General features: G+C 38.5%; 2 protein-coding genes across 5 annotated transcripts in view; one reads left to right on the top strand and one right to left on the bottom strand.

Annotated features, from left to right (window-relative positions):
• HPGDS (hematopoietic prostaglandin D synthase) overlaps positions 1 to 6466 on the top strand; it is a 32775-nt gene extending 26309 nt beyond the window's left edge. The window contains exons 4-6 of one of the 2 annotated variants that reach the window (XM_067297083.1): positions 1954 to 2057; positions 5443 to 5541; positions 6182 to 6466. In XM_067297083.1, coding sequence (XP_067153184.1) covers positions 1954 to 2057; positions 5443 to 5541; positions 6182 to 6346 — 368 coding nt within the window. In that variant the 3' untranslated portion in view covers positions 6347 to 6466. Of the gene's footprint in view, positions 1 to 1953; positions 2064 to 5442; positions 5542 to 6181 lie in introns of both variants that reach the window. The other variant, XM_013951605.2, reaches the window with a different exon arrangement.
• Positions 6467 to 10167: 3701 nt separating this feature from the next.
• Positions 10168 to 24576, bottom strand: part of SMARCAD1 (SWI/SNF-related, matrix-associated actin-dependent regulator of chromatin, subfamily a, containing DEAD/H box 1) — a 51834-nt gene continuing 37425 nt past the window's right edge. For all 3 annotated transcript variants that reach the window (XM_067297533.1, XM_067297534.1, XM_067297535.1), the window contains 15 exons: positions 24214 to 24416; positions 22875 to 22965; positions 21616 to 21715; positions 19871 to 19930; positions 19585 to 19660; positions 18855 to 18990; positions 17410 to 17547; positions 16992 to 17087; positions 15868 to 15985; positions 15491 to 15612; positions 14125 to 14313; positions 13037 to 13155; positions 11921 to 12103; positions 11108 to 11217; positions 10168 to 10745 (listed from right to left, as the gene is read on the bottom strand). In XM_067297533.1, coding sequence (XP_067153634.1) covers positions 10684 to 10745; positions 11108 to 11217; positions 11921 to 12103; positions 13037 to 13155; positions 14125 to 14313; positions 15491 to 15612; positions 15868 to 15985; positions 16992 to 17087; positions 17410 to 17547; positions 18855 to 18990; positions 19585 to 19660; positions 19871 to 19930; positions 21616 to 21715; positions 22875 to 22965; positions 24214 to 24416 — 1803 coding nt within the window. In that variant the 3' untranslated portion in view covers positions 10168 to 10683. The remainder of the gene's footprint in view (positions 10746 to 11107; positions 11218 to 11920; positions 12104 to 13036; positions 13156 to 14124; positions 14314 to 15490; positions 15613 to 15867; positions 15986 to 16991; positions 17088 to 17409; positions 17548 to 18854; positions 18991 to 19584; positions 19661 to 19870; positions 19931 to 21615; positions 21716 to 22874; positions 22966 to 24213; positions 24417 to 24576) is intronic.

Below are 24576 nucleotides of genomic sequence, written 5' to 3'. Positions count from 1 at the left end.
AGACCATCAGGATAAGGAACCTTTGAAAGTATTAGAGATTATTACACTCACTGAAACAGATTTAGGTAACAATTCTATTCTGGAAGAGATATTAGATCAGGCGGTGACACCACTCCCATGCATATATACTACATTCTATGAAAGTACTCGACTGGTTAGGTAATGTGACATAAGACTCTTTAGTAATACAAGCAATCAAAGAGTAGTCAGGGCTTGCTTTAGGTCAGTTAGCTGTCATCCAAAATTGTCTTCAAAACTAGTCTGGTTGAAGGTGGACATGTTTGTAGTGTGCTGAATGTCAGCAAACTGAAGATGGGCCAAGGAAGTGAGTACTATCTTACTGTTACTTTTTTTTACATTCAGAGCAAAAAGATGCAACCTGCCTTGAAAAATTTTTCCAAAATATCCTCACATCTTCCAACTGAGTAAACTGGAAAAACAAAAGAAAACACAGTATTATTCCTTAGGGCACGAGCACAACAGATTTTAAGGCATGCCTGCAATATTGTTTTCCTGCCAGTTTCCTCTGTACTTGATACAATCTACTTCTTTCAAGAGAAAAGAATGAAGAGAGTCCATCTGGCAACATAAAGTAGAAAAAAAAAAAAAAAAAGGCAGACTTCTTTCCACCCACCTTACCTCCCTACCCTAGTCCTATCAGAAGGCTGATCTAGAACCATACTTATTTCATGGTTTTAAGTTTTCTCATTGAAATATTCCCTGATATTTTTTCCAAACTGCAACATAAATGTACTTCTGGTAGGAAGGAGAGAGCACACAGGGTGTTTTCTTTTTCCTTTTTTATTTATTTTGAGCTACGCCACAGCAGGCTCCTGATCTGCAATACTGCATGTCCCATAGCACAACTGATAGTCTGGGACTAGTATGCACAGCTGGAGGTAGGACAGAAACCGCACAGGTTGTCATCTATACCATCAGTAATGTCCTACCACACTGTTCTCACTCCGGTCCTAGTGATGCTGTTAACTATGGTGGAAAAGAGTGTGCATGGAAGGGAAAAAAATTCTTTCAATTCATAGTGAAAGTTTGCTACTCTACCCTCAGGTCTATGTATGTACCATTAACTTTTAATTAAAGAAACAGCATTTCAGGTGTGCGTTACTATACTTTACTAAAGGCTCACAGGGAATTTGATGCCAAAAAAGGAGAGGCACATCTCTTACCTTCAAAAGCATAAAGTTTAAGTCAGGGAGATAGCTCAGGAGAGGAACAGTGTACGCTTTAAGGGAAGTCAAGGAGCTTCCAGGCTAATCTTAAGAGCTGAGAGAGGAGAAAATAATGACCTGAACCTGCACAAAAGCATGAATACATAAAGGGCCGGGGGGGGGGGGGGAGAAAGGAAGGAAGGAGGAGGAGACTGAGGAGACTGCAGGGAAGCAGAAGGGCAACTGCGGAGAAGAGCAGCTTTGTAAACGAGACTAAGTTAGGCTAAGGTGCCTGCTTACAGTGAAGTAGCAAAAAGCAGACTTCAAAATGGGGCTGAATGCTCAGAAGAGAGGGAAAGAGAAACAGGCTTTCATGGAAGCACTTTTGGAGATTGCCTTGAGCAAGATGACAAGACCACACAGGGAGAAGGACCTAAAAGTTGGTATAAGGGAAGGTTAACACAGAGGAATTAGTGCTGAACCTTACTGAACATTCTGGGTTGGTGGAGAGCAGAGAGAAGGATTGAAAACACAGTAGCCAGGCTGTGAGTCTGGGTGACAGAAAAAACAATGCATTTCCACTGATGGTGATATGAGGCTGGAAAAGCACAGAGATGAGATTGCATCTGGATGCCAGGAGTCAAAAGCGTGTTGCAAGCATCCGAAAAGCCCTGGAGAGCTTGTCTTTGTATGGAGGCATGCACAAAACCCAGAGCTTAACTTTGGGGTAGCAAATATTCCTGTTGATGCCGTCTCTAATCTCCCTTTATATGTTTGCTTCTCCTAGGTCTGGCAGGTCAGACTCCTGTGGAGCAGGCACTAGCTGATGCCATTGTGGACACCATAGATGATTTCATGACGCTGTTCCCTTGGGCAGAGAAAAACCAGGATGTGAGAGTAAGACAATCGCTAACTTAAACAAAGATACCACATAAGCACTAAGTGTGTACCTGAGTATCTCCTCTGCAGTGACAGCCACACACTAATCCCTTGGGTGTGCCACCTCAGCAAAGCTGTGCTGGAGGAAGTCTGTGGTTCATCCTGCAGGCTAATCCTGCCAAGGCCTTCTGCTCCCTTCCACCTCCTCCTCATCAGGAGCAATGATGAGGCCATCATGATCTGCCCCTCACCGGTTCACCTTTAACCAAGGATGCCACAGGTGTATATGTCAAACTACTATTTTAAGGGAAAGGCAGGACACTCCCATCCCACCATCTTGTCACAAGCAAGCAGACTAAGCTAAAATCTTTATTTCTGCTAACTCAAAAGGATTAGCAGCTCCATACTATCTTATTTTTTATGCATGTACTTCTTGATTTCTGTGTGGCATTTAATGAGTACCAGTCTTCAATAATATGAGGTGCCGCAGACAAAGGCTTTTCAGTTGCCAGAGCAGTGCAAGACTGCGTACTGGCAAGGGGCAATGCAGCGCATCCCTCACTGTGGCTGTGGTCTTCAGACTCCCCTGTGGCCTTACCTCAGTCCTTTGTGGTGCTTCTGCAAATACTAATGCCCAGCCTAACAAGTTCCCATGGATACTTCAACACAGTCACAGGCAAGTCTTAGACCATTTAGGATTTTTGGTGTCGTTCCAGCCTCTCTTACCCTACTAACTCAGAGCCCCCAGTGTAAACATGCAATGCAATGTAAGTTGTTCAGCAAAGAGGGTGATGGATGAGGTAACTACAGTATTACAATAGTTCTATTCAATTCTGACCCAAGGAGATAACCTAGACCTTTTATGAAAGATTTGGTGTAACAATGCTTCTAACCATTAACAGTCAGTGTAAGCACCTTCCATGTATTTGTGTATTATGTTTCAGCTAGACTAGGGTATTTTATTATAGAAAACAGACTACAAAATGTTAATTAAAAAAAAAGAAATTATATGCAAATGCTCTAAAATATTTCAGGGGAATAACTGAAAATGTGTTTTGAAGTTTTCTTATTCAAAGATGCTAATTACTTTATCTCCTAGTGACTTTTTTCAGTTTCCTGATGTGGGGAGGGGAGGCTGCCTCATGATTTCTAAACACATAGGAACAGCAGTACTATTGCTAATGTAGTACTGTAGAAGAGCATTACTACCACAGTACTACCATCATAGCTGTTCCTTCACAGAGAGGGAAACCCCCATAATACTGGCTGGGTGTGTCAGAGTTGACAATTAAGCACTTCTCCAAAATCAAGGACCCAGATTGTGTCACTAGTGCTTAATTTAAAAGGGAAGAGAGTCCACAGGCAACACATATGCCTGTACACACATCTGCATGCAAGTGTGTTTTGGGCCACAGAACTAGAAACTTACTATCTTGGAGTTTCTAACCTTTTCAAAGTCAGTATCATCTGTTCTCCCTTTCTCCTCTTGAGTCCACTGCCACCACCTTGTGGCAGAAGTGCAGTCTAATGGATGTTCTAACACTGAAAGATTTAAATAATTTACACACAGTAAAGCATAAAAGTCAGAAAATTTCTCCAAACCTGACAAGCAATTACAGGAACACCTATCCTTCAGGGAAAGTTTTAATGGTGCATAATATATCTAGTCAGTAGTAAGAGGAAAAATAAGCAAGGTAAAGGAAACACGGGGACCCTGCCCATGGAATCTCGGTTTGCCGTGCGCACAACTTTTTGCCCTACACTCCCCCCAAAAGGCTTACCAGACAGGGGAAAGGTACATGAAGTCTTCAAACAGGTCTGCAGAAATACTGATTTTATTCCAGGCTGCATCTTTTGGAAGCATTTAAGCTGCTGTCTCTTCAACATTTTATCTTTTCTCCTTAACCTGAATTTCAAAGCTGTTGAATTAAATCCATTATTATACGGTGCTTATTTAACTTAACCTGAATGTGCTTCTCCAAGTTGGGTCAAACAGGAATTAACTGCAGCTGTACCAACTGTGCCACACAGATCTGACTAGATAATCACAACAGGTGCAAAGCTTTTTGGCATCTCAATTGCTTCCACATGGGTGAGAAGAAAAAAGAGAAACAGTTTGTCTCCAAAGGAAACAGCTAAACCTTTATGAGTGGTGTTAAAGTTTTCCAGTATGGGCAACACCTACCTGAAAAACACCACCACACACAGTCTTATCAGTCATCAGTTAATATACAAATACAAGGGCCCCATCTCCTTCAATATGGACTTTAGCCTTCAAAACCATATATTTTAAGCGCCTCAAATCTCATTGCTGAGGAGACAAAAATGGCAAATAAATAACCTGCTAACATAAAAGATGTAAGACAAATCTGGTACAAGTTCAAAATCCAAGTTCCATGTCTCACGTGAAAAGGGCTGGTAAGGAAAGACAAGGGGCCAACATCTTTATTAAGCAATGAACTCAACAACCTTGGGGCTAGCCAACGAAAGGCTTCATTACTTCTAATACTCCAGAACTGAACAGTGAAAATGATCACAGGACTCTAGACAAACTCACCAACTCTCTTTGGGAGGGAACATCATAAAAGACGGCACAGCAGAACTAAGCTGCATGCCCCCATTTCCAGAGGACATGGGCATCTCAGTAACTGACAAAGAAAACACCTTTTAACCCAATACCCTATTAACCTGAGCCATGTTATTCACACAGGTGTCAGCAGGCAGCAATAAGACAACTGCTTATGGGAAAGACTTCACATTACAGAGCATATTAACATTCAAAAGAGAAAAGCCCTTGTGCCAAAGGCAAAAAAAAAAAAAAAAAAAAAGGCCACGTTCAGTTAGGAATAGTTTCTTTTACAAACAAGTCCTTCCCAAACCCATGACAGACTTGTGCCTTGCTGCAGCTGAGTGGCTGTTATCACAGATAAATGACAGGCCCAGCTATGTACATCATATCACAGCATATGTACGTTCCCTCAGACCTTCCTGAGATAACACTAAGGGAGCAATGGCTTGAATCATTGCTCACTGACACATAAAAGCTGTGTCTTTTGGGCATGGGATACACTGCACAGGTAATGAGCTCAGCTTTCCTAAGTTTCCTAGTGCCCCTTTCCACCTACTCAAATGACAGTACAGTTGCCTCTTCATTCTTTACTTATTTGTTGCTATGTTTGTTTTACTAATCCTTACTTGGAAGTCAACACATTCCTTCCTCCACTAGAGAGGACAGAGCCCTCTCTGCTCTAAAATTTGGGCCAGATCAAATGAATCCATTGCCAACTTTTTCACATTTCTTTGTACGGTGGTACTTTTTCATAAATAAGAAATCCACAAGAATCCCATTTTGATGAGTTCTGCGCTTACATGGGGGTGTATTCTGTTCTTTCCCCAGAAACAAGCATTTAATGATATCCTCACCAACAAAGCACCAGAGTTACTGAAAGACTTGGATGCTTTCTTAGGGGATAACAACTGGCTGGTAGGAAAATCTGTAAGTATATTTTTTGTTTATTTCTCCCATTCCAGGCAGGTTGCCAGTAAAGCAAAGTAACTGACTATTGTTGAATTTCTGGATTGCATGCCATCCTACAAAGTCTTGTAAAATAACTACCATCACTATTTTCAATTCCTTGTTCTTACCAATACCCTTGTTGCCTCAATTACAAAGCGAAAACTCTTTTCCGTGCCATTGGAAAAGGAATTTATCAAGCTGGGTTAGAAGTATGTTGACACAAAACATCTTTGTACTAGTCACTGGAAAAGGAAGTTGTTTAGAACTCAGCTTAGAATCATTCTCCTCATTTTAGGACAATACCAAACACCAAAGAAATTAATCCCCCTTTTTTTACCCAAGCTGTTTAGAAATGAAGACACTTCTCTGCAGCACAGATTCTGCCTAAAAGATCAATGTTACAATCCAAATCATATTTGTAGCAAGAACTTGATTTAACTCATTTTTAATCATGTTAAGCCTTGCATTGCAACCTTATTGCTAGCTCTGTAGTTGTCAACTCTAAATAAGTAAATAAATAAAATAAAGCAACTTTGCACAGAACAGACCAATTCACCTTCAGTTCCACCTTTTGAGGTTACCAACTTATTTATTGCTTTCTCTCTCTCGTTTCCACCAGGTAACGTGGGCTGATTTCTACTGGGATGTGTGCAGTACAACACTTCTGTCCTGCAAACCTGACTTGGCAGACAGCTACCCCAGGCTTTTGGCTCTCAGAGACAGAGTGCAGGCACTTCCTGCTATTGCAGCCTGGATCCAGAAAAGACCAAAGACAATTATGTAGATCACCCGTTCAGACAGGAAAAACACAATTGTATGTTTAGAGTTTAACATCACAACTAACAAGTGTCATAAGTTATTAATTTTGGAATCATTTAAATAAATTTCAGATGGATATGCTATATTCAAACCAAAATCTATTCTTTATATGCATTCGTGAGAGAGAATCAAAAGCAGTGACTTAGTAGAGCCAAGCCTGGGGACAAACCTGGTTCCACCTCCATCCCTCTCACTACAAATAAAGTGTTAAAACTGATCAACCCAATTAATGTTTTGTGGGGTCCCAGAAAGGAGGATGGGGGAGAAAGGAAGAAATTTTCTTGGACAGATGTAATCTCAACACTGTTTTATCCTTGTTGTAGACTTTCAGTGCAGGAGGAAGTCAGGCTAATTCAAGGAGAGGAGGTATGACTGGGAGGGCTAAGGACACAAGGCAAAGGAGGTGATTTTCAAACCACTTTACTGTTGCAACCCGAGATATGCGGAAAATGCTGCAAGCACCTGCCTTGTGCCCAGGGCAAACATATTGCCAAGACTGCATTTATAGCAAATTACTCCCCACCACTACAAATACAACAGGCTTCTATATCCAGACCTGAAAACAAAACAAAAACTAACGAAAACACTTGGTCAATGGACTTCAAGCTTCTCAAGCACTTTCTTTGGCCACTTGCAGTTCCTGCTATGCCACTGCAGAAAATGGAGGTGCCCAGCTGAGCTGCCCCACACCAACACTAGTTCTCCATAAGCACACCAGTTGCAAAAGCTTTCAGCTGCTCACTAGCTCTTCCAGGAAGCTGGGGCCATTAAAGAGGGGCTGCGGTGAAAGCCAGGTTTAAAACAAACAAGCAGTTTCTTCTTCCAGCAATGGGGAAAATAGATGTGTGGAGCTCCTGACAATAAGGATGGTTGCAGATGCAAGCGGTTTACGTGAACTCAAGGGGAGACAAGTGCTTGGAAGAAGGACCCTGCTCTGATTAGTAAGTAGATAAATCACAACACACTTGGTTAATCCTCAGAGCTGACAATGGCCAGTAATGGGAAACCGGCATTGTCTCTAGACACTTGCTTTCCCCTTCCCACCTTTTAAGTATTATTTCATTGAGAGGAATATAGGTAACATCAACCAACCACTGAACAGTGCAGAGACTAACCAGGTATTGGCAGAAACGAAAAGTCCAATCTTTTGTTCATTTCAATACGGATTCTCCACTTGCTTTTGCAATTTCTTTCACAGTTTGTTCTCGCTCTTCGCACATTTTTCCTTCTTTATCTTCCACTCTCCTCTCTTCTTCAGCAACAGACTTCAGATAGTTGCAAGTCTTCTTTCTGTACCTCTTTCCCAACCAGAGAGACAAGTACGTGATGAAACTGAGTGTCCAGACCTTCCATCTTGGCAAAACTAGATAAAGGACTGAGGGGTGCAATCCCAGCCCAAGGGAGACCATTTATTTTCATTACAACTACTCTTTCTTTTCTTAAAGCTCCACTTAGTGGATACTCCGACTTAAAGCACATTGTGCTTGGGAGGCAAGCTGACTTTCAGGGCTTTTGCAGCGTTCTGCAACTACTTACCGCATTCTGACAAAAACAAATAAACAATGATTTAACATCTACCTTCGTTACCTAGCCTCCATTTCCTTAGTATTCAGGCCCTGGTTAAAATTCAGAGAAGTTTAAAAATTACTATGCCCTGGTTTGGGGGATTTCCATTTGCTATATTTTTACATTTTCTTCAGACTAGCTAGATGAAACTGAGCTTCCATTGCAAACATTATTTAATCTCCTCATTGCTCAGACAGAGCAGAACATTAAAATTAGCTTATTTAAATAAGTTTAACTTACTAGTTCCTATACTTCTTTGCAAACCAGGTTACACATATAGGGAAAAATACAGGGAGAAAAAGGGGCATTGGGAACCTCACCCCTCCAACAGACTCACTACGTAGAGTCACCTGATAATACACAGATTTCAGGTAAGACATACATGGTATTTTTATTAAGCCCTGAGCCTGAGAATTTCTAACACCGTACCACTAATAACATCTGCAGGTTGTGAAAGTAGTGTACAAAAAGCAAACAGTATACTTATTCTGCCTATGGGGAAAAGAGAAAGCAGAGTTTACTGAAGATTAATTAGCAGAACAAACCTGAATTCCCAATTACTTGTTGAGCTAAAACATCTATTTATTTTCATTAACAGTAATTTCCCTGGAGGTAACTAGGCCACCACTGAGCCATTTTTGTTCTTTGATCCTCATATTTCAACCAATACTGCCTACTTTCCCCCTCCTAAGACTCCCAATTAATTTGGGGTAGAAATTGTTAGGAAAAAAAACAGTACACAGAATCCAAAAAAAAAAAAAAAAAAAAAAAAAAAAGCTAGAAACACCAGTGTATGAGCTTAACAGCACTTAGAGCCAGATTCAGCATGGGCTCTAATATTAACTCTAGAGGTCTAGAGATGTGATTGCTTTAGAAATAAGTACTGCTTAGTTCACCTACATTAACTGATTACATGCATGGACCAAAGAGACACCACCCAAAACAGCCTCTATGGTAAGCATTTTATTTTGCATTTGAAACAAACAGCTAAGAACATGTAAATACAATGGGACAAGAGTTGAGTTAGGACCATGCTCAGCTGAAAACAACTCTAACTGTAATAGCTTGAACACTTGCGGTTGTCTTAATCCCCACTGCTTAGTCCGACAAAATAGGTGGAATTAAACAAAAATGCTAGATGTTGATTCTCACCTTTCTCCCGCACACCAGCGTGACGGGGCTGACACTCCCATACAACAAAACATGTTTTCACCCTATTTCAGCTACGCATTTTGAAATATGCAACCCTGTCACAGATGATTTCCACTGACAGCCAAGTAAAACTTAGTTTCAGCTTTGAAAGCTTTTAAAAGTGTTTTCACTTTCCATCAATCTTGTACCTGGGGAAAACATGTGCATTTGGTGGGGGGAAAGAAGAGAGACACCCCTAGCCATAACCAAAACAAGAACAGACGCCCCATAGCCATAACCAAAATGGACACTTCACAGACCACCTCACTGACAAACCACTAGCAGTGTCCACAGATAGGCTGAAATATTGAGCAACTACAGACTAGAAAAATAGGATCTTTGAAGAAAGAATATTTCACCCTTATCACTTCTGCACACTTGCTCAGAACCTTGTTCCCCTGTCAACTACCCTTCCCCATTTTTCACATAAAACTTTACAAGTTCCTTCAAAAGATACAACAAATATCTTTTTCTCTGTTTTTCTCTGTCTTTTCCTCTGTCCAAGGAAACAGACATCCTCATCTTCTTACCCCCCCCCCCCAAAAAACCATCCTAACCAGATTAAAAACTTAAGGTGCAAGCACATCTCATCTCCTACCTACTCAAATCGCATCCTAACAAGCGGGTTAAAAACTTATGGCGGAAGCACACGCATGCCATTGAGGCTCTTTGTTTCACTGACAAAAACCTCAAAATTCACTGTATTCATCAAGAAAAGTGTGAGTGAGCCTTCATTAGCAGAGGAGAGAGCTGGGCTTCCACCATCTACACCAGAAACTAATGAAGAAAAAAAAAATCCCAACCTGTGTGGAGTTCCTGCTAAATGGCACTCGCCATATTTGTAACCGGCATTCTAAGACAATTCTGATTTGACTATAATGAAACATTACTAACAAATGACTACTGGATAAAGCCAAGTCAGTTCAAGCGGAGCATTTTACCTAGTTTGAAAGCTGCTTCTTTTATTTCTAACCCACAAGTCATAATTCCTCCCCCCGCCCCCAATAACCACAAAATGAAAACACTTCATTAATCTATGGCATTTTATTTGAACAAATTGATACAAAACCAGTACAGTACAATCAAATGAACCAAAACAAGCAGAAACAGACTCAAGCATTGTCAAATAAGGCACATATAAAAAAAATCTACACACATAATCCAGTGAAACAGACAGTTTTTATATATATATATGTGTGTATATATATATATATTTGGAGGTAGAAATAATTACAAAAATACTGATGAATCTTAAGCAGTAGCAGATCTGTTAAAACAATCACTACTTAGGTCCCCATTTTGAAAACTGCTTTGTAAAACAACATTTATTCAGCATCTGATCCACTACGTTTGTGCCATTTATGTATTTGTTTTTAAGCATCAAAAGAATGCTATCAGTGTTAAAAATTTTCAATACCATGAGAAATACAATAAAGAAACTACAAAAAGTTATAAACGTCATAAAACTCATGGTCATCAGTAACATAAGAGTCCTTGGGGTACAACATTGCTTTTTTTCCTTAAATTTTACAACATATTTACATTTTAGAGACCTAGTGAAGCTTTTAATAATGTGGCTATATCTGCTGGAATGGTCCCTTCTTCTCCTGCAGAAAAGGAGAGAAAAAGCAAAAAGCTGCATTATTACAGCATTAAATATTTCACACAAACTGACAAAACTCTGCACCTAGAAATCTGTACAGCAGCCTCTACTGGTAAGGAGTCTAGCACTGATTTGTGGGTAAAACTCAGGGAACCCTTTCTGTCAAATTAAAGTTAGACAATTAATTTGCAATTAATTAAATTGCAGCAAATAAAACCGATCAGTACAGTGCATCTTTCCAGTTTATTTCCAATGAAACAATATTGGTTTATCTGCATAAAGAACCCAGTTTTTCCAGAATAAAAATATATTGCAGTGACTTCCTTAACTCACCTAAGTGGGCATCATTATGTGCAACAGACTTACCTGAATCAGCTGCAGTCATATCTTGTTCTAACTTCAATTTCTGCTGGCTGATTTTGAGCATGGATTCTTCAATAGTCCCTTTACTGATTAGCTTTATGACTTGTACTTCTCTAAAAAACACAAAATAGGATAAATCCATTTTTATAGTTTCTTTGCATTAGCGAAAATGGGCAGGATCTGCGCCTTTGCTCAGCTGGCTCTGGTTTAAAACAAGGAGGAAAACCAAAGAGGAGGCCAATGCTAGAGCTCTAATTTTTCTGTTTGGGCCAACTGTGCTCTGTACTGCCAGAAAACTTGTCTTCCCCTGCGCTCTTGGCCACCTCAATCTGGAGAGTTTCAAAATCTGCATTAACAAAAACCATCATCCCCTTCCTCCCCACTCCCCAATACTACAGTTGAAATAACACATTCAATCGCTCACATCAGCTTATTCCTGAAAACTGTAGAACAGATCAGTGTTTCACTCTTTAGGACAGGTTGGCCATTTGAGGGCTTAGAAGTCTTCTGAAGAGAACAAATAGCATCGCCAAACAGTGCCAAAGGCTTCACAGCTGCCTTGAAATAAGTCAGTTCCTACCACTAGAAATTTGAGAAAGCTCTAAAGAACTGGAAAATGAAGTAGAATACAGTAAATACAGGTTCATTCTGCCAGCAATATGAGCTAAGACCATTACAATTACCTAGCTTGTGCAACCCAGAGTTGGTTTACCAGCAAGTCTCTGCTTAAAATGAAATTTTTAATCATAAAATACTGCCCTCCCCTTTGAGGGCTTGCCTCCAATAAAGACAAGTATGACATTTAAGAGATCTTACCTTGTTTGACCTACTCTATGGCATCGATCCTCTGCTTGCTTGTCATTGTATGGGTTGCAATCAATGTCATGAAGAATAACAACATTTGCTGAGGTCAGATTAATTCCCAAGCCACCAGCTTTGGTTGACAGGAGGAATACAAATATACCCATATCTGTATTGAACTGATCTATTAGATGTATCCTACAGAACACAAGAACATATGTATCAGGCCTTAGAGAAAACAACATTCAGGCTCCAGAGACGAACAGAGAAGTTAGGATGGCGATGTTTTGAAAAGGAGGACTGCGGCTTCGCAAAGCAATGCAGAAGTGCAGACTTCAGGCAGAAAGAAAATGGGTACTGACAGTCCTCAGCAGTGACCAGAGAAACATACTTCTGGAGTGACAGATAGAAAGCAAAGAATGAAGTGAGACTTGGAAAACGATTTTGGATTATCACCACAAGATAAAAGGAACATGTTGATGGAGGAGGGAGGACTGAAGTACATGAAACAGATTTAACGGGGAGGAAAAAAAAAAAATTAACAACCTCATGACTGTGTTCTGTACTAACTGCATGTACAAAGGAAAGGGAAGTGGAAACTTCAGCTGCAAAGAGGAATACCACAGCAAGAACTACAGCTTTTGAAAAGAAGGAAGAGTATCTCAAAAAGTATGGAACAGGCAATAGCAGAAAACCGGCACAGATCAAATATGCTAAAAGAATTACAACATTTTCAGCTGTGAAAGAGAGAGTATGTGGTTTGCCCCAGAAAAATAAAGGGGCTTACCTGTCTGTTAAGAGAGAGATACTACACTTTGAAGGAATGCCTACAGGCAAGGTTTTGTTGTGTTGTGCTAACACAAGCAGATCACAAACACACACATGGACTGCATAAAATGCAAGTTTTCCATTTGGGTGTGGTAGAGATGATAATCCAATGAGCTGAACTTACTTTTCAGCCTCATCCTTACTTAGGCCGTCTGAAAGCCAACACTGAATCCCTACTATAATCAATTCCCAGTGACCATAATATTCTATGCACTGGAAAACAAAAATTAGGGTCTTCGGTCACCTCCCCTCTCCATACACACACCCATTTCTTCTCTCAGCTCCAGCAAGGAAGTCACATACCTCTCAGAAATCTGTGTTTTTCCATCCAACCTAATATACCTAAGTTGCCGATGCTTTAGGAGAACTTCCAAGATATCCAGCATCATAGTAAACTGGCTAAACAATACAACTCTGTCACCCTGGAAATGAAAAAGCAAAATAAATGTTTAGAAATAAGCCAATTCAAAATGACTAACTAGACAGATGCTTTATTGGTAAAAATAATTTTAATTTTTATCTGACTGATTTTAATTAGATTTGATTTTTCTGAACTCAAAAACTAAGCCAGACTTCACAAAGTCAAGCCTGACTTTCAGTGAAGACAAGATGTCCAATATTTCTGCTGCTTTGTCCTACTTTTTTATTCAATGTCACAAAGTTTTCATTATTCTGTATGCAGGTGACTCAAGCAATCTAGTAATCACAAGTTAAATGCATAAATGACAGATCTACTCCACCCATAAGCATCAACAAAACAAGCCTCCTCAAAAACTGTGGAATTTAAGTTATTTTTCATAGCATAGCACAGTGGCACCCTGCTGTCTGAAATAAATGAACAAATGATAACTTGAAGTGCAGCACACACTTGCGTAAATTCAGGATCTTACTCTGAAGTATTATCCTACATGTTAATTTGTAAAGTATGCCAGTTTGTACCTATGACTCAGTAGTGACATCTCATGCTTTCCATACAATAGCTCAACACATGTAGTTGGGCTTTTAACATAGCACAGTCTTATTCAACTGCCAAAAGAAAGTTACACTCAAAGATCATCAGCTGTGAAGACAATACTATCCTCCTTACACTAAGAAAATAGCGTTAACCCAGGATGAATATTCTAAAACTTAGAAAAATAGTAAAGTTAATTTCAATTGTGTAACTTCATTGTGTATAAAATGAAGTGTACAGGCAGGATTTTGCATTAAAAGCAGTAAGTATTGCTACGTAATATTGCACATGCACTAAACCACATTGTAATATTCCACAAAAAAGCAACTGTGTTGCATATACAGCTATTTGCTAACAGATATTAATTTGATCAGTTATTTACAGCCAGCAATTAGATAGACAGGACAAGAAGTTTTGACCAACTATTTGTAGTACTAACCTTCTCTTTAAGGTCAGAGAGGATGCGTTCCAGCGTTCTAAATTTTCCAGAATCCAAAATCTGATCCATGTCTAATTTGAAGTCACTGACATGAGAATATTGCTTACAAAGCAAATGCAGCTCGAAATCTGTCATTACTGACATATCTTCAAAGATAAGGTCAGGGTTAGCATCGCAATGTGTGGGTTCCTATTAGCAAAAATAAAGGGAAATCATGCAATACATAATCCTGCTAACAAGACAAGAAAATAAACATACAAGTACATCCAAAATTTCTGGGAAAAAAAAACAAAACCAGACACACACACACACCAAAAAAAAGAAGTAGCACAATTAGACACTGACAAATGCCAGAGCGCGGCGCATGCAAGCAACAAAAGATGAACTCTGCAACCCCAGGTTTATAGGAGATAGTAGAGGATCAATGTTACGTCACAATTCAGCTTTTACAAGAACTTGTGCTACCAAAAACTAAGTATATGTTCTACCTCCACAGCCATTACCTAGGACCCATCAAGCCCTATGGCCTTTACCCCTGTATCAGACCTCTTCCCCTGAAGACACATTCCCTAAAAGGGAGGTCCAATCCTTGGATAGATGGTAGAAGACATGGGAAGCCCAGCCCAAGATGTAGGGTGGGTAGAGGGATGTCATGCCTGGAAGAAAGAGGAAAAGAAAAGCCACATCTGGAGAGTACGATGGTATGAGTAGGAACAAAAAAGGGACAAAAATCCTTCATAAACCAATGTGAGACTTCTTCCCTTCCCCCCAACTGTACTTCAACATAAATGACTGGCTTTATTTTTAACAAAACTATAGATGTTCAAAGCCAGCTGTAACTTTTGCAAAGCACCTGCCACATGTTCAGATCTTGTTTTTTCGTACTTTAGAAAGAAGCAACATCTTTCCCCAAACTCCACAGGCATTAGCACAAGCCAAACTAGGAAAAAATCCTCAGTAGTTTCATACTTACGCCTTCCCTATTTTAGTTCTGTACAGTCCAGATTTCTTATCCTTCAGAAAATACTAGTAAACTCAGCTGCCCTCCTAAGCTGTTTTCATAAGCGTTTCAGTTTTAAATATTGGGGTGGATGGAACAGCTGTTAAGGGGAGGCTAACGAAAAGGAGATGACTGCAGTCCCAGAACTGTTCTTTCTATTCTAATATCTGATATAAAACCAGCATGTTACACATATACAGAGCTTGATTAGAGCGTTGGATAGATGCAACAGAGAAATAAAAAGCAGCAACAATGAATTAAGTTTTGCAAGGACACACTTTTGACCAAAAAACTGACAATAAAAAACTTAAGTTACATCAAAAATTTTAAGAAATGGCAGGCTGCTTTTGAATCTTATCACCTTACCTTGAGCATAAGTGCGGACATTGTCCTGAGCTTGTCAGTTGTGTAATACTGACGATGCAAGAGAGGGTGATTAGCCATTTTTCTAAGTTGCATCATCACATTTCCCATATCAGAGTTCTTCTCTGTAAACAAAGAAATAAGGTGTATTCAGAAATAGTATGTGGACATATGTATTTGATACTACTTTACCTCTCAAGAGAACCCTATTTATAAGGATGGAATTTGACATTTCACCTATTACCTGAACTTCTGAAAAATTCTCAGAAAGGATACAGTCAATGAATACATTTCTACAGAGCAAAGGCTTTATAGTTACATTCCATGCAAGTCTAGACATTAAGAAATATTCAGCAAGAGGAAACGAGATGGTCATGTACCATTACTGTTAATAGTTTTCTTTAACTTGTTCAAGAGGTCACAGTATAGCTGCTCCTGTTTCTCAGACATGGCACATAATTCAATGAGATCTTTTTTGGGAGGTAGTTGTTTAAGGACCTGGCAAGATAAAAAGAAAGGGGGAACATGTAAAAACTGTATTGTAGTGAGCAGTCAGTAATACTGTACTGCCTAACAAGTCAGGTTTTAAGCTATTCTACACATTCTTCCCTCCCCAACTCCCTTCAGTGGTTGCCAACTGAAAATCAGAATTAGCAGTTCTACTTACAAATTCAGAACTCATTCTGGATTTTTCATCAGCAAAAAACCAAGAACAATCAATGAAGTAACATGATCCGCACACTTCAAAACTGCACAAGAACCCCAATACTTGGAACCTACTCTCCTGATAACCAGAGAATTCTTTTGAAACTGCTGACTACTAAACGTGCAAGTAGTACAGTAAAATACAGAAACATTTGTCCAATTAAACAGCATCAGCAATAAGTTTTTCCCATTCTTACACACGAGCAATTCTAAACAGAAACATTCAAACACTTTTTTGGACTTTAAAGAGAAAAGGAAACATTCCTACAATCGCAAAAATAATTTCAAAAACACACTTCTAGTTGTGCATATGCACAGATACATGCATGCACATTCACTGCCTTGTTCCTTGGGGGGGGGGGGGGGGGAGCAGGGGAAGAGGGGAACCACATTACTATGAAATCAGGCACATTTTTGTGGTTAATGTAGAACATCTCTCAGTTGAGGTCTACTTATCAGTGCACCAAATCATCTTTCAAAGATGCAAAAAGCCAGTAAATAATGAGCCTCAAAACCCAAAGCCACAGCAGCAGGTCAAGTTTTCACTTGAAAACTCCTGCGTGATGAAAAGTAGCTGAAGTATGATTTATAGTTGGGGGGAGGCAACAGCAGGCTCAGAGTGAAGCGGATTCACTGGATGCAAGCTAGGGAGAAAGCAGTACAATGATACCAAGCTCTTGCAGGTTTCTTGACCTTCCTAGACAAACTCTCTCTGAAGAAATCTGGCATATTTATCATGAGTCTCGCATATTATCAGGCTTATTGATACTATCAAACACTACTTTAGAGAAAATATTACCTCATCTTTTACTCTTCTCAAGATGAATGGTTTTATTATCTGCTTTGCATGTGCAATCCTCTCCTTTTCATATATACTCTGTTCTTCAGCACTCTTCTATGGAAAATATTGCAAAAATTCAGTTAGGGAGTGCAATTTTCCAGCTGTAATGACACTACCTTAACTATGCTAACTTGAAGGGAAAAGAAAAAGAAAAAAAAAGAGCCAGAACAGACAGATCTAATAGTATCATTAGTATTCTGGAATATCCTATTATGACACATTTTTACCTGAAAGGGATTATTTCATTGTTTCATATTCTAGATTTTCATAATCATATTGCCTGTTTCCATAAGATGCCAATAAAACAAAAGTTATGCAGTAATAGGAGTGTTACAGCAGAAAAAACATTTTCAGGAAGAGAATACATAATACTTACTGTTTTTGAAGAGAACATCCTTCGGATTTCACTCGTGCTACTACTAAACATATGCGGCATGACAAAATTCAAGAGAGACATCAATTCCAACAGATTATTTTGAACCGGAGTTCCTGTTAGCAGTAAGCGATTCTTTGCCTATTTGTCCAAAGTGGAAAACAGCAGCGAGAAACACTAGTTAAAAAGGTTAAAAAGGAATACTGGGGGAAACAACACACCTCATGGAGTACTGAGAAATTGCCTCTGTTTAATTTTAGTAATAAAACTTCCAACTTTTTAAAGTTAAAATATACTTAAATCTAACGGAATAATTTCCTGGTGAAGCCAACAAAATGGTTTAGGGATCTATGGGGAACTGAGCACATATCTGTTTAAGAATATTTAAACAGCCTAACCCATATGTAAGAAAATTGTCTCTAGCTGTATCAGGGTAGTGGTTTTTTTCTGTTGTTTTTTTAAATTAGTGCCAGTTGTTGCTCCCATGTCACATCTTTTGTAATGTCATACAGTACTTTATGCCCAAGTTTTGAATCACAAGTACAAGCCATGTTTTAATGGCCAAAAGACGGCCAAAAGCCCTTAAAAGGGCTTTTACTGAAAATATAATCTTGAAAAATAAGTTGTAATAATTTAAGCGGCAAGTGTATTATTACTGTAGTAATACTACAATGCTAAATCAAAATAATTAGAAGAAGATCCTGACTCAAATTTTCCCTTTTTCAAAATGCTGCTGACTCGGGTCTAAAATGCCCATTTTCCATGACAATTTCTGTTTCTCAAAAAATGAGGTTTCAAATTTAGCCCAAGTTTAGCAAGCTTCATAAGCATTTTTGGCCAACTGCTTAGTAGTTAATGACTGCATATGAGTTAAGCTTAACAGATTACTCTGGATAAGCAATGAGATTTGTCTGCTGAAACTACTACTTATGGATTGGTTCTCCAGTATTTGAGTTTGCCCAACACTAGAAACAAAATATTAAAATTGTAAAATATTTCAACAAGCTAGAAGAGAATAATATTTTAAAGCTACCTTTTCTTGAAAAGTCCTGCCAGAACACTTCCTTAAATACTACAACACTTCAGCACAAGTCAACTGAGTTTTCTGAATAGCAATTTTTACAATTTTTATTGCAGGATAATACTTGAAAACTGCTTAATACTGAAAATGAACCGTAGAGTTGTAACGATGCTGTAGGAAGTTAATTACGTTTCTTTGCAAACTCATCTCCTCAGAACAGTACCCAAACTAGGATCCATTCCTAAAACCACAGTAACGCTTACATCCACTGACATTCTGTAATTTCGGGAACCCCCCCCACATAGGAACTTTACAATTAGTATTCCTTCTTCCCCCAGCCCGTAACTACAAAAGGACAAAATCGGAGCCCCTCCGCTTTCCAGACCTCCCTCCCTAACCCCCAAACCCCAATAACTAATCCTCTTACATTAATTGTCATAAGGTGCTGGTAGCGTACAGAGCTCATATTCTTTAGCATATGACCTTCATCAAAAATTGCATAGTTAAGTTTCAACCTGCGAAACAGACTTCGATCATCTGAACTGCTAATTGCACAGTTATACCTGTCAGAGGAATATATCAGAAAAGACATTAAAAACAAGTTTAACACAAACGTACTGCTGTCACAGTATTTGTAAAAGCTATATAAAGAAACTGCAGATGCCCTAAGTAACACTACCTAGAAGTAATCAACTGTAACAGTTTACTGCTGGCAAGTAATTACAGTTCACTTAATAAGCCAATACTCTCCACAATCCTCTCCAAAAACCTGTACAAACCTATTACAAAGAATGTACAGTATAGTATTAATGCTACAGCATTAACAAAAATCTTATTATCATTACTTGAAGACAAAAATAAGTCCCCTTCTCATCCTACCAAATTCTAAACATTATTTGTTAGTTACTCTTCTTCTGAATTTCAAGAGGCAAAAGGAAGACAGGTCAGAATGCTTTACACATTTGCATCATTAAAATGATACTGAAAAGAATAATTCCACAGGTTTTGATTCTTGTCAAACAAGACAAGAAGAACAAAACAAACCTCACGCTCTTTGGTGAAATTCAAATATTAGAAAACTATCAAATTTTATATCACCACCAGAGGTCAGTAGAAGTTAACTAAATTTCACTTGTTATTTTAGTTGCTGTACTTACGTGGTTACAATCACATTGAAATCTACAACTTTATTATTAATGTCCACCCTGAGATGCTTCCGATCTTCTTGGGATCCTATGAAAGCACAAAACAAGATCAGTAAAAATTGTTAATAAACAAAAAAAAAAGTTAAAGAGAGTATACAAAAAGTATAGAAAATATTTGACATTAAGTATCTGTATTTAAGCAATTATCTTAAAACACTGCTTCTTCAGCAATTAACTTTTTTAGGCTGAACAAGCAACCAACCGTATTACTGGATTCATTTCTAGATTTCATCCTCACCATAATAGAAAAGGACATTCAGTTCAGGACACCACAGATTAACTTCTCTTATCCAGTTATCTACAAAAAACACATCAAAAAACACCTCAATCAGCTACGCACTATTATGTCTTACGTAACTTCAAACATAGTAACAGATTCCAGCTTTCTTCAGCATTAAACCAAAAATCTGATTTAAAACGCAAATCCCTCAAAACCCTCCTGAAGGTTAAGAAACATCTTTCTAAACTCTTAAAATTTTATAAGATTTAGGGAAATAAAAGAACCAATAACTGACAGAGCAGGAACCGTTAGACCCCAAAGATGTAGCTGTCAGAAGGCTTCAAAAGTTTAGTTTGGCAATTCAAAATAAACAAATCCTTCTTAAGTGACTGCTGTTACTGCTTACAAGCTTACACTTTAAAATTCTAGTCAAATGGAACCCGCCAGGCTTACGATAACCATCTTACTGTGTCTAAAATACAAGAGCTTAATACAATGCTTAACTTCTCAGCATAATTTCTTCCTTGCACACTGATTCCTCAAAAAGCAATCAGTTAATTTCTAACTATTTTCATTTAGAAATGTTTCATCTAGAGATACAATGCTCTTGGAAACTGGCCAAGAAGTTTCATAACTGGATCATTCCAGGTGTGCAGCCATCAAAAGTAGCCGCTGATAATTTTTACCAGTTCAAAGTGAGATGTGCATGACAGTACATGGTGTGCAAGGGTTAGTCTCCAATGAACACGAAAGCTGACTGCAAACCATGGCAGAAGGGTGGTTTTTGTTACTGGCACTTGACCTATGCCCAGGGCTGACCCAGCCTGTGGATGAAGCAACCCCTCCAGAAGGGCTTGAGGAAAGCCAGGCCCCAGGTAGACTGCAATTTCCAGGCTTTACCTGCTTGACAGTACTGAATAAGTGTTGTGGGCCACCTTGCTATGGTTCATGAGCCTCTACAACTAACTTCTCTCACACACGCACTCCATCATTATATGCCTCGGGTGTAAACAAAAAGCATTTTAAAAAGTTACTTAAAAGAAGATTCTAGTGGATTCTAAAAGCACACTGAAAGTGCCAATTTAAAACAGACGCTGAACAATCAAGCTTTTCTGACTTGTTAGAAGACATTTTTGAAACCCAAATAGGTACTTGATATTAAGAAGAATATTTTCATTTTAATTAAATTTTCTATTTTCTCTGTTATAATCATTCAACAAAAACAAGTTTTACTCTAGAGAAAACTAGTTTCTACTAAAACTCATCAGCTTTGCCAATATAAATTTTACTCCACAATAATCCTCCTGCTTCAGACCGAGGTCTCTAAATAATGAAAACACCATCAGCCTCATCATTTTAGCATATTGCTCTGTTTTGAAAGAGATTCTGTGTAGCAAAGGGGTGGGGGGGGAGGATTGAGCATTTTGAATGCAATAAAACCTATCCCTAAGCACAGCCTGAAGACCAGGAATTACAGCCAATATTAAGTAAGTAAAAGACTACTTTGCTAACAAATTCAGATTATAACAAGCTTTTTTTTGTGACACATATACAGCATATTATATGAAAAAAAAAGTGTTAGGTCTAATTAATTCAGGACAAAGCATGCCTCCCGTATGGTTTGCATTCCAATTCAAATCACCTAAGGACCTGAATACCACCATAAGAAAATTAGGTTTTCTTTCACGAAAACTTTCTTTGTTTGACAATCTGTCCTTTTTTCTTTTTTTTTAAACCAAATAATTGCAAAGCTTGTAACTTACCTAACGTTGAAGCTGGCACAACTATCAAGTGGGGACCTTTATTGCCCTCTTGGTAGAGATATGCCAGAAATGCAATAGCTTGAATTGTTTTTCCTAAGCCCTAGGAGAAAACAAATCCATTTAAACATAATTTACAGTCTCTAGAACATAGTAGTGCTTTGTACTCATGAGCCGATTACCATGTAGTCGATGTTAACTACCTGTTTACAGATCTGCATAGAAAAATTGTTCTGTTAAATTAAAGCATAACAATATCGTTTTACAGAAGTCAATGTCTTAAGTATAACAGTAGTCAAATTCTTAATTATCTCTTCAGCTCTGCATCAGAGCATGAAGGATTAATCTATTTATGAAATTTTTCATTTTAGTTTAAGTCCCTTCCTCTCACCTTCTTCAAAACTCACCTCCCTGAAACTGTGATGCAGACAAATGCTTATTTGAAAACTCACTGCTTCTTTCCATTTGAGCCAATTGTGCAAAGGATATTTCAGCTATTTCTGAAGTGGAATGTAATATGGAAATCAGATTTGTTTGCAATAAGCCTGCATTTCCCCCGAAACTCATTTTCTTGTCTTTTGTATCATGGATTTATAACTTTATTTTAGCTATCACACACACACAAAAAGGCATTTCTTACAAACAAGAGAAAGAGGGAAGCTGAGAAACACTAAGTCTTAGTGAAGTAGGCCAATCTATTAATCCATGGTTTGTCACAAGACAGACAGTAGTTAGGATTACAAGCAACTGATGCTCAGAACCCATAACCTTTTCTCCCAAACCCTTTCAAAAGCAGAGGGAAAGATATTGTCAACAGATGGTCAAAGTGTTGGAGGGGCAGAAGAGGTTTCTACTGCTTTATTTTCTCTGTACAGTTAACTACCTGGTTTGAAAGCAATGGATAGGTAGAAGGGGCTCGTTGCAAGTAAGCGCTGGAAAAACAGAATATATTCTGGTTATGGGCAAGTAGATTCAAAAATGAAGGGTTCACGGATAATCTGTCATGGTACAAATGGATTCCATCACATCAAGAGACACCACCTGACTTGCAGTTATCAGTGACCATGAATCCTAGGCTTTTAGCAGAGTAGATGCTGAAGTCTGAAAAACTAAAAGAACTACTGCTTTCCAAATGAATTTGCGTTCCACGGTACTGGATGAACCTTAAGTTTCACAAAACCTCATTTTACATCTAACATACAGTAAATGACTAGTCCTAGGAAGGAATGACTAGTCCCCCTCAAAAGCAGTTTTATACTCACCATTTCATCAGCCAAAATACCATTCAAGCCATGTTTATGCAGAAGTGCTAACCAGTTCAGTCCAATCTTCTGATATGGCTTGAGTTCCAAACTATTAGAAAATAAACAGTTTACCATGTTTCATTTGTTTGTTTCTCCATGAAACACAACTGTATATTTATCTTTATCACTGAACGGCAAGTTTAAAAATTTCTGTATTTTAATCCACTCCAGACCACCTAGTGAACTGAAGACCACCTCAACATTTATTTAATCAGTCATCTGAATTCCAAAGAGCACCTCTGAATTTCTTTAGTTTACCTCAATCCTCACATATATTAAAATGACCAAAACAAACACTAGAATAAATTCTTCTTTTAAGCTTTAAATCAGTGATCCAAAGACAATTACATATAATGACTAATTTCTAAAAATGCATAAAAAAATTAAGCAACATTTAGCAGCTGCATTATACACTAGTTGTACTGGCACCAAACAAAAACCCCAAACATACACAATCCTCAAAACACACTTACTCACCTACCTCAGCATTTTTGCCAAAGAAGGAATCCCACTGATCAGCTCCCTCCAAATAGGTCCCTTTTCCTCTTTGTTTCTGTTCTAACACAGCTTAACATGCTTTTCCTATTTACCACTAATAATCATACAAAGCCTAACTCAGGTGCTATTCTGGCCATTCCACTTTTTTTCTATGCTTATGGCTTTTTTTTCCCCTCCCCTGACCAGTGCTCTTTTTACTCCTCCTAAGCTCTCTGCTTATCCCCAATATCCTTTTGGATATTATTACCAATTGCTCATCTGAAATTAATCCTTACCTCCAATACTTTCCCCCCCGCCCAATGTACGTCCCACTGGATGCAGAATTCTGGATCATTTTGTACATCCGAAATCTCTGAATGAGGTCTTCAGTCCAGCTGATAACTTGTTAAAGTTTGTTCAGATTCACTGCAGTTTGGCACCTTTGAAGTAAAAGGTCCTTCCCTACAAGGGCAGCTTTGTTTGGTCTTTTGTTTAAAATAGTAAGTTGACAACTCATGATCTCATCCCTCAAGGATGGCTTCTACATTCACCAAGAACTACAGCAAGTAAAACTAAGCACCAAGCGCTGCAGAGCACCTTCTGTGTTCTTATGATTCTCACCCAACTTTCCTAACACAGTTAAAAGTTTGTTGAATTCCCTCAAGCATTGCACATGCATCGCTGCCTAAAATCACTGAGAGCTGTTTAGTACTGAACACCTAAAGCTCTGCTTTCAAAGGTGTTAAGTTTTGAAAATCCTGGCCCTCAAACACACCTCCTTATCTGACACTTTTTTACATATCAAAAAGTGCTAAGATACCTCTGATTCAAAATGGAGGGTTGCTCTATGTTCCATCCACATTCTCCATCTTCAGTGATCTTGGTTACTTGTTTTGTCAGCTTATTTGAAATGTCTTCACATTTATTCATAAGTTTTAGAACCACATCCCTCTCTTTCAGCAGTATCTTGCAGTTCCATACTATGTCTTCTGATAAGCCAGTAGTTTTAGTCATTTTTGTAAACTGCAAAATAATTAAAACAAACAAAAAGAAAAAAACCACTGTGAACATTGATACTAGACAGGGAAGTAGCAGAGCGATTACTCCTGGTTGGCAACCCTTGGCATCATGCCAGTCATCTTTCAAATCACAAACCTTTATAAAAATCATACCGCCATCAACA

The sequence above is a fragment of the Apteryx mantelli genome, chromosome 5 (assembly GCF_036417845.1).
Source record: "Apteryx mantelli isolate bAptMan1 chromosome 5, bAptMan1.hap1, whole genome shotgun sequence".
Classification (NCBI taxonomy): domain Eukaryota; kingdom Metazoa; phylum Chordata; class Aves; order Apterygiformes; family Apterygidae; genus Apteryx; species Apteryx mantelli.
Note: the sequence above shows the minus strand (reverse complement) of the source record. Positions and strands in the feature narration are given on the sequence as shown.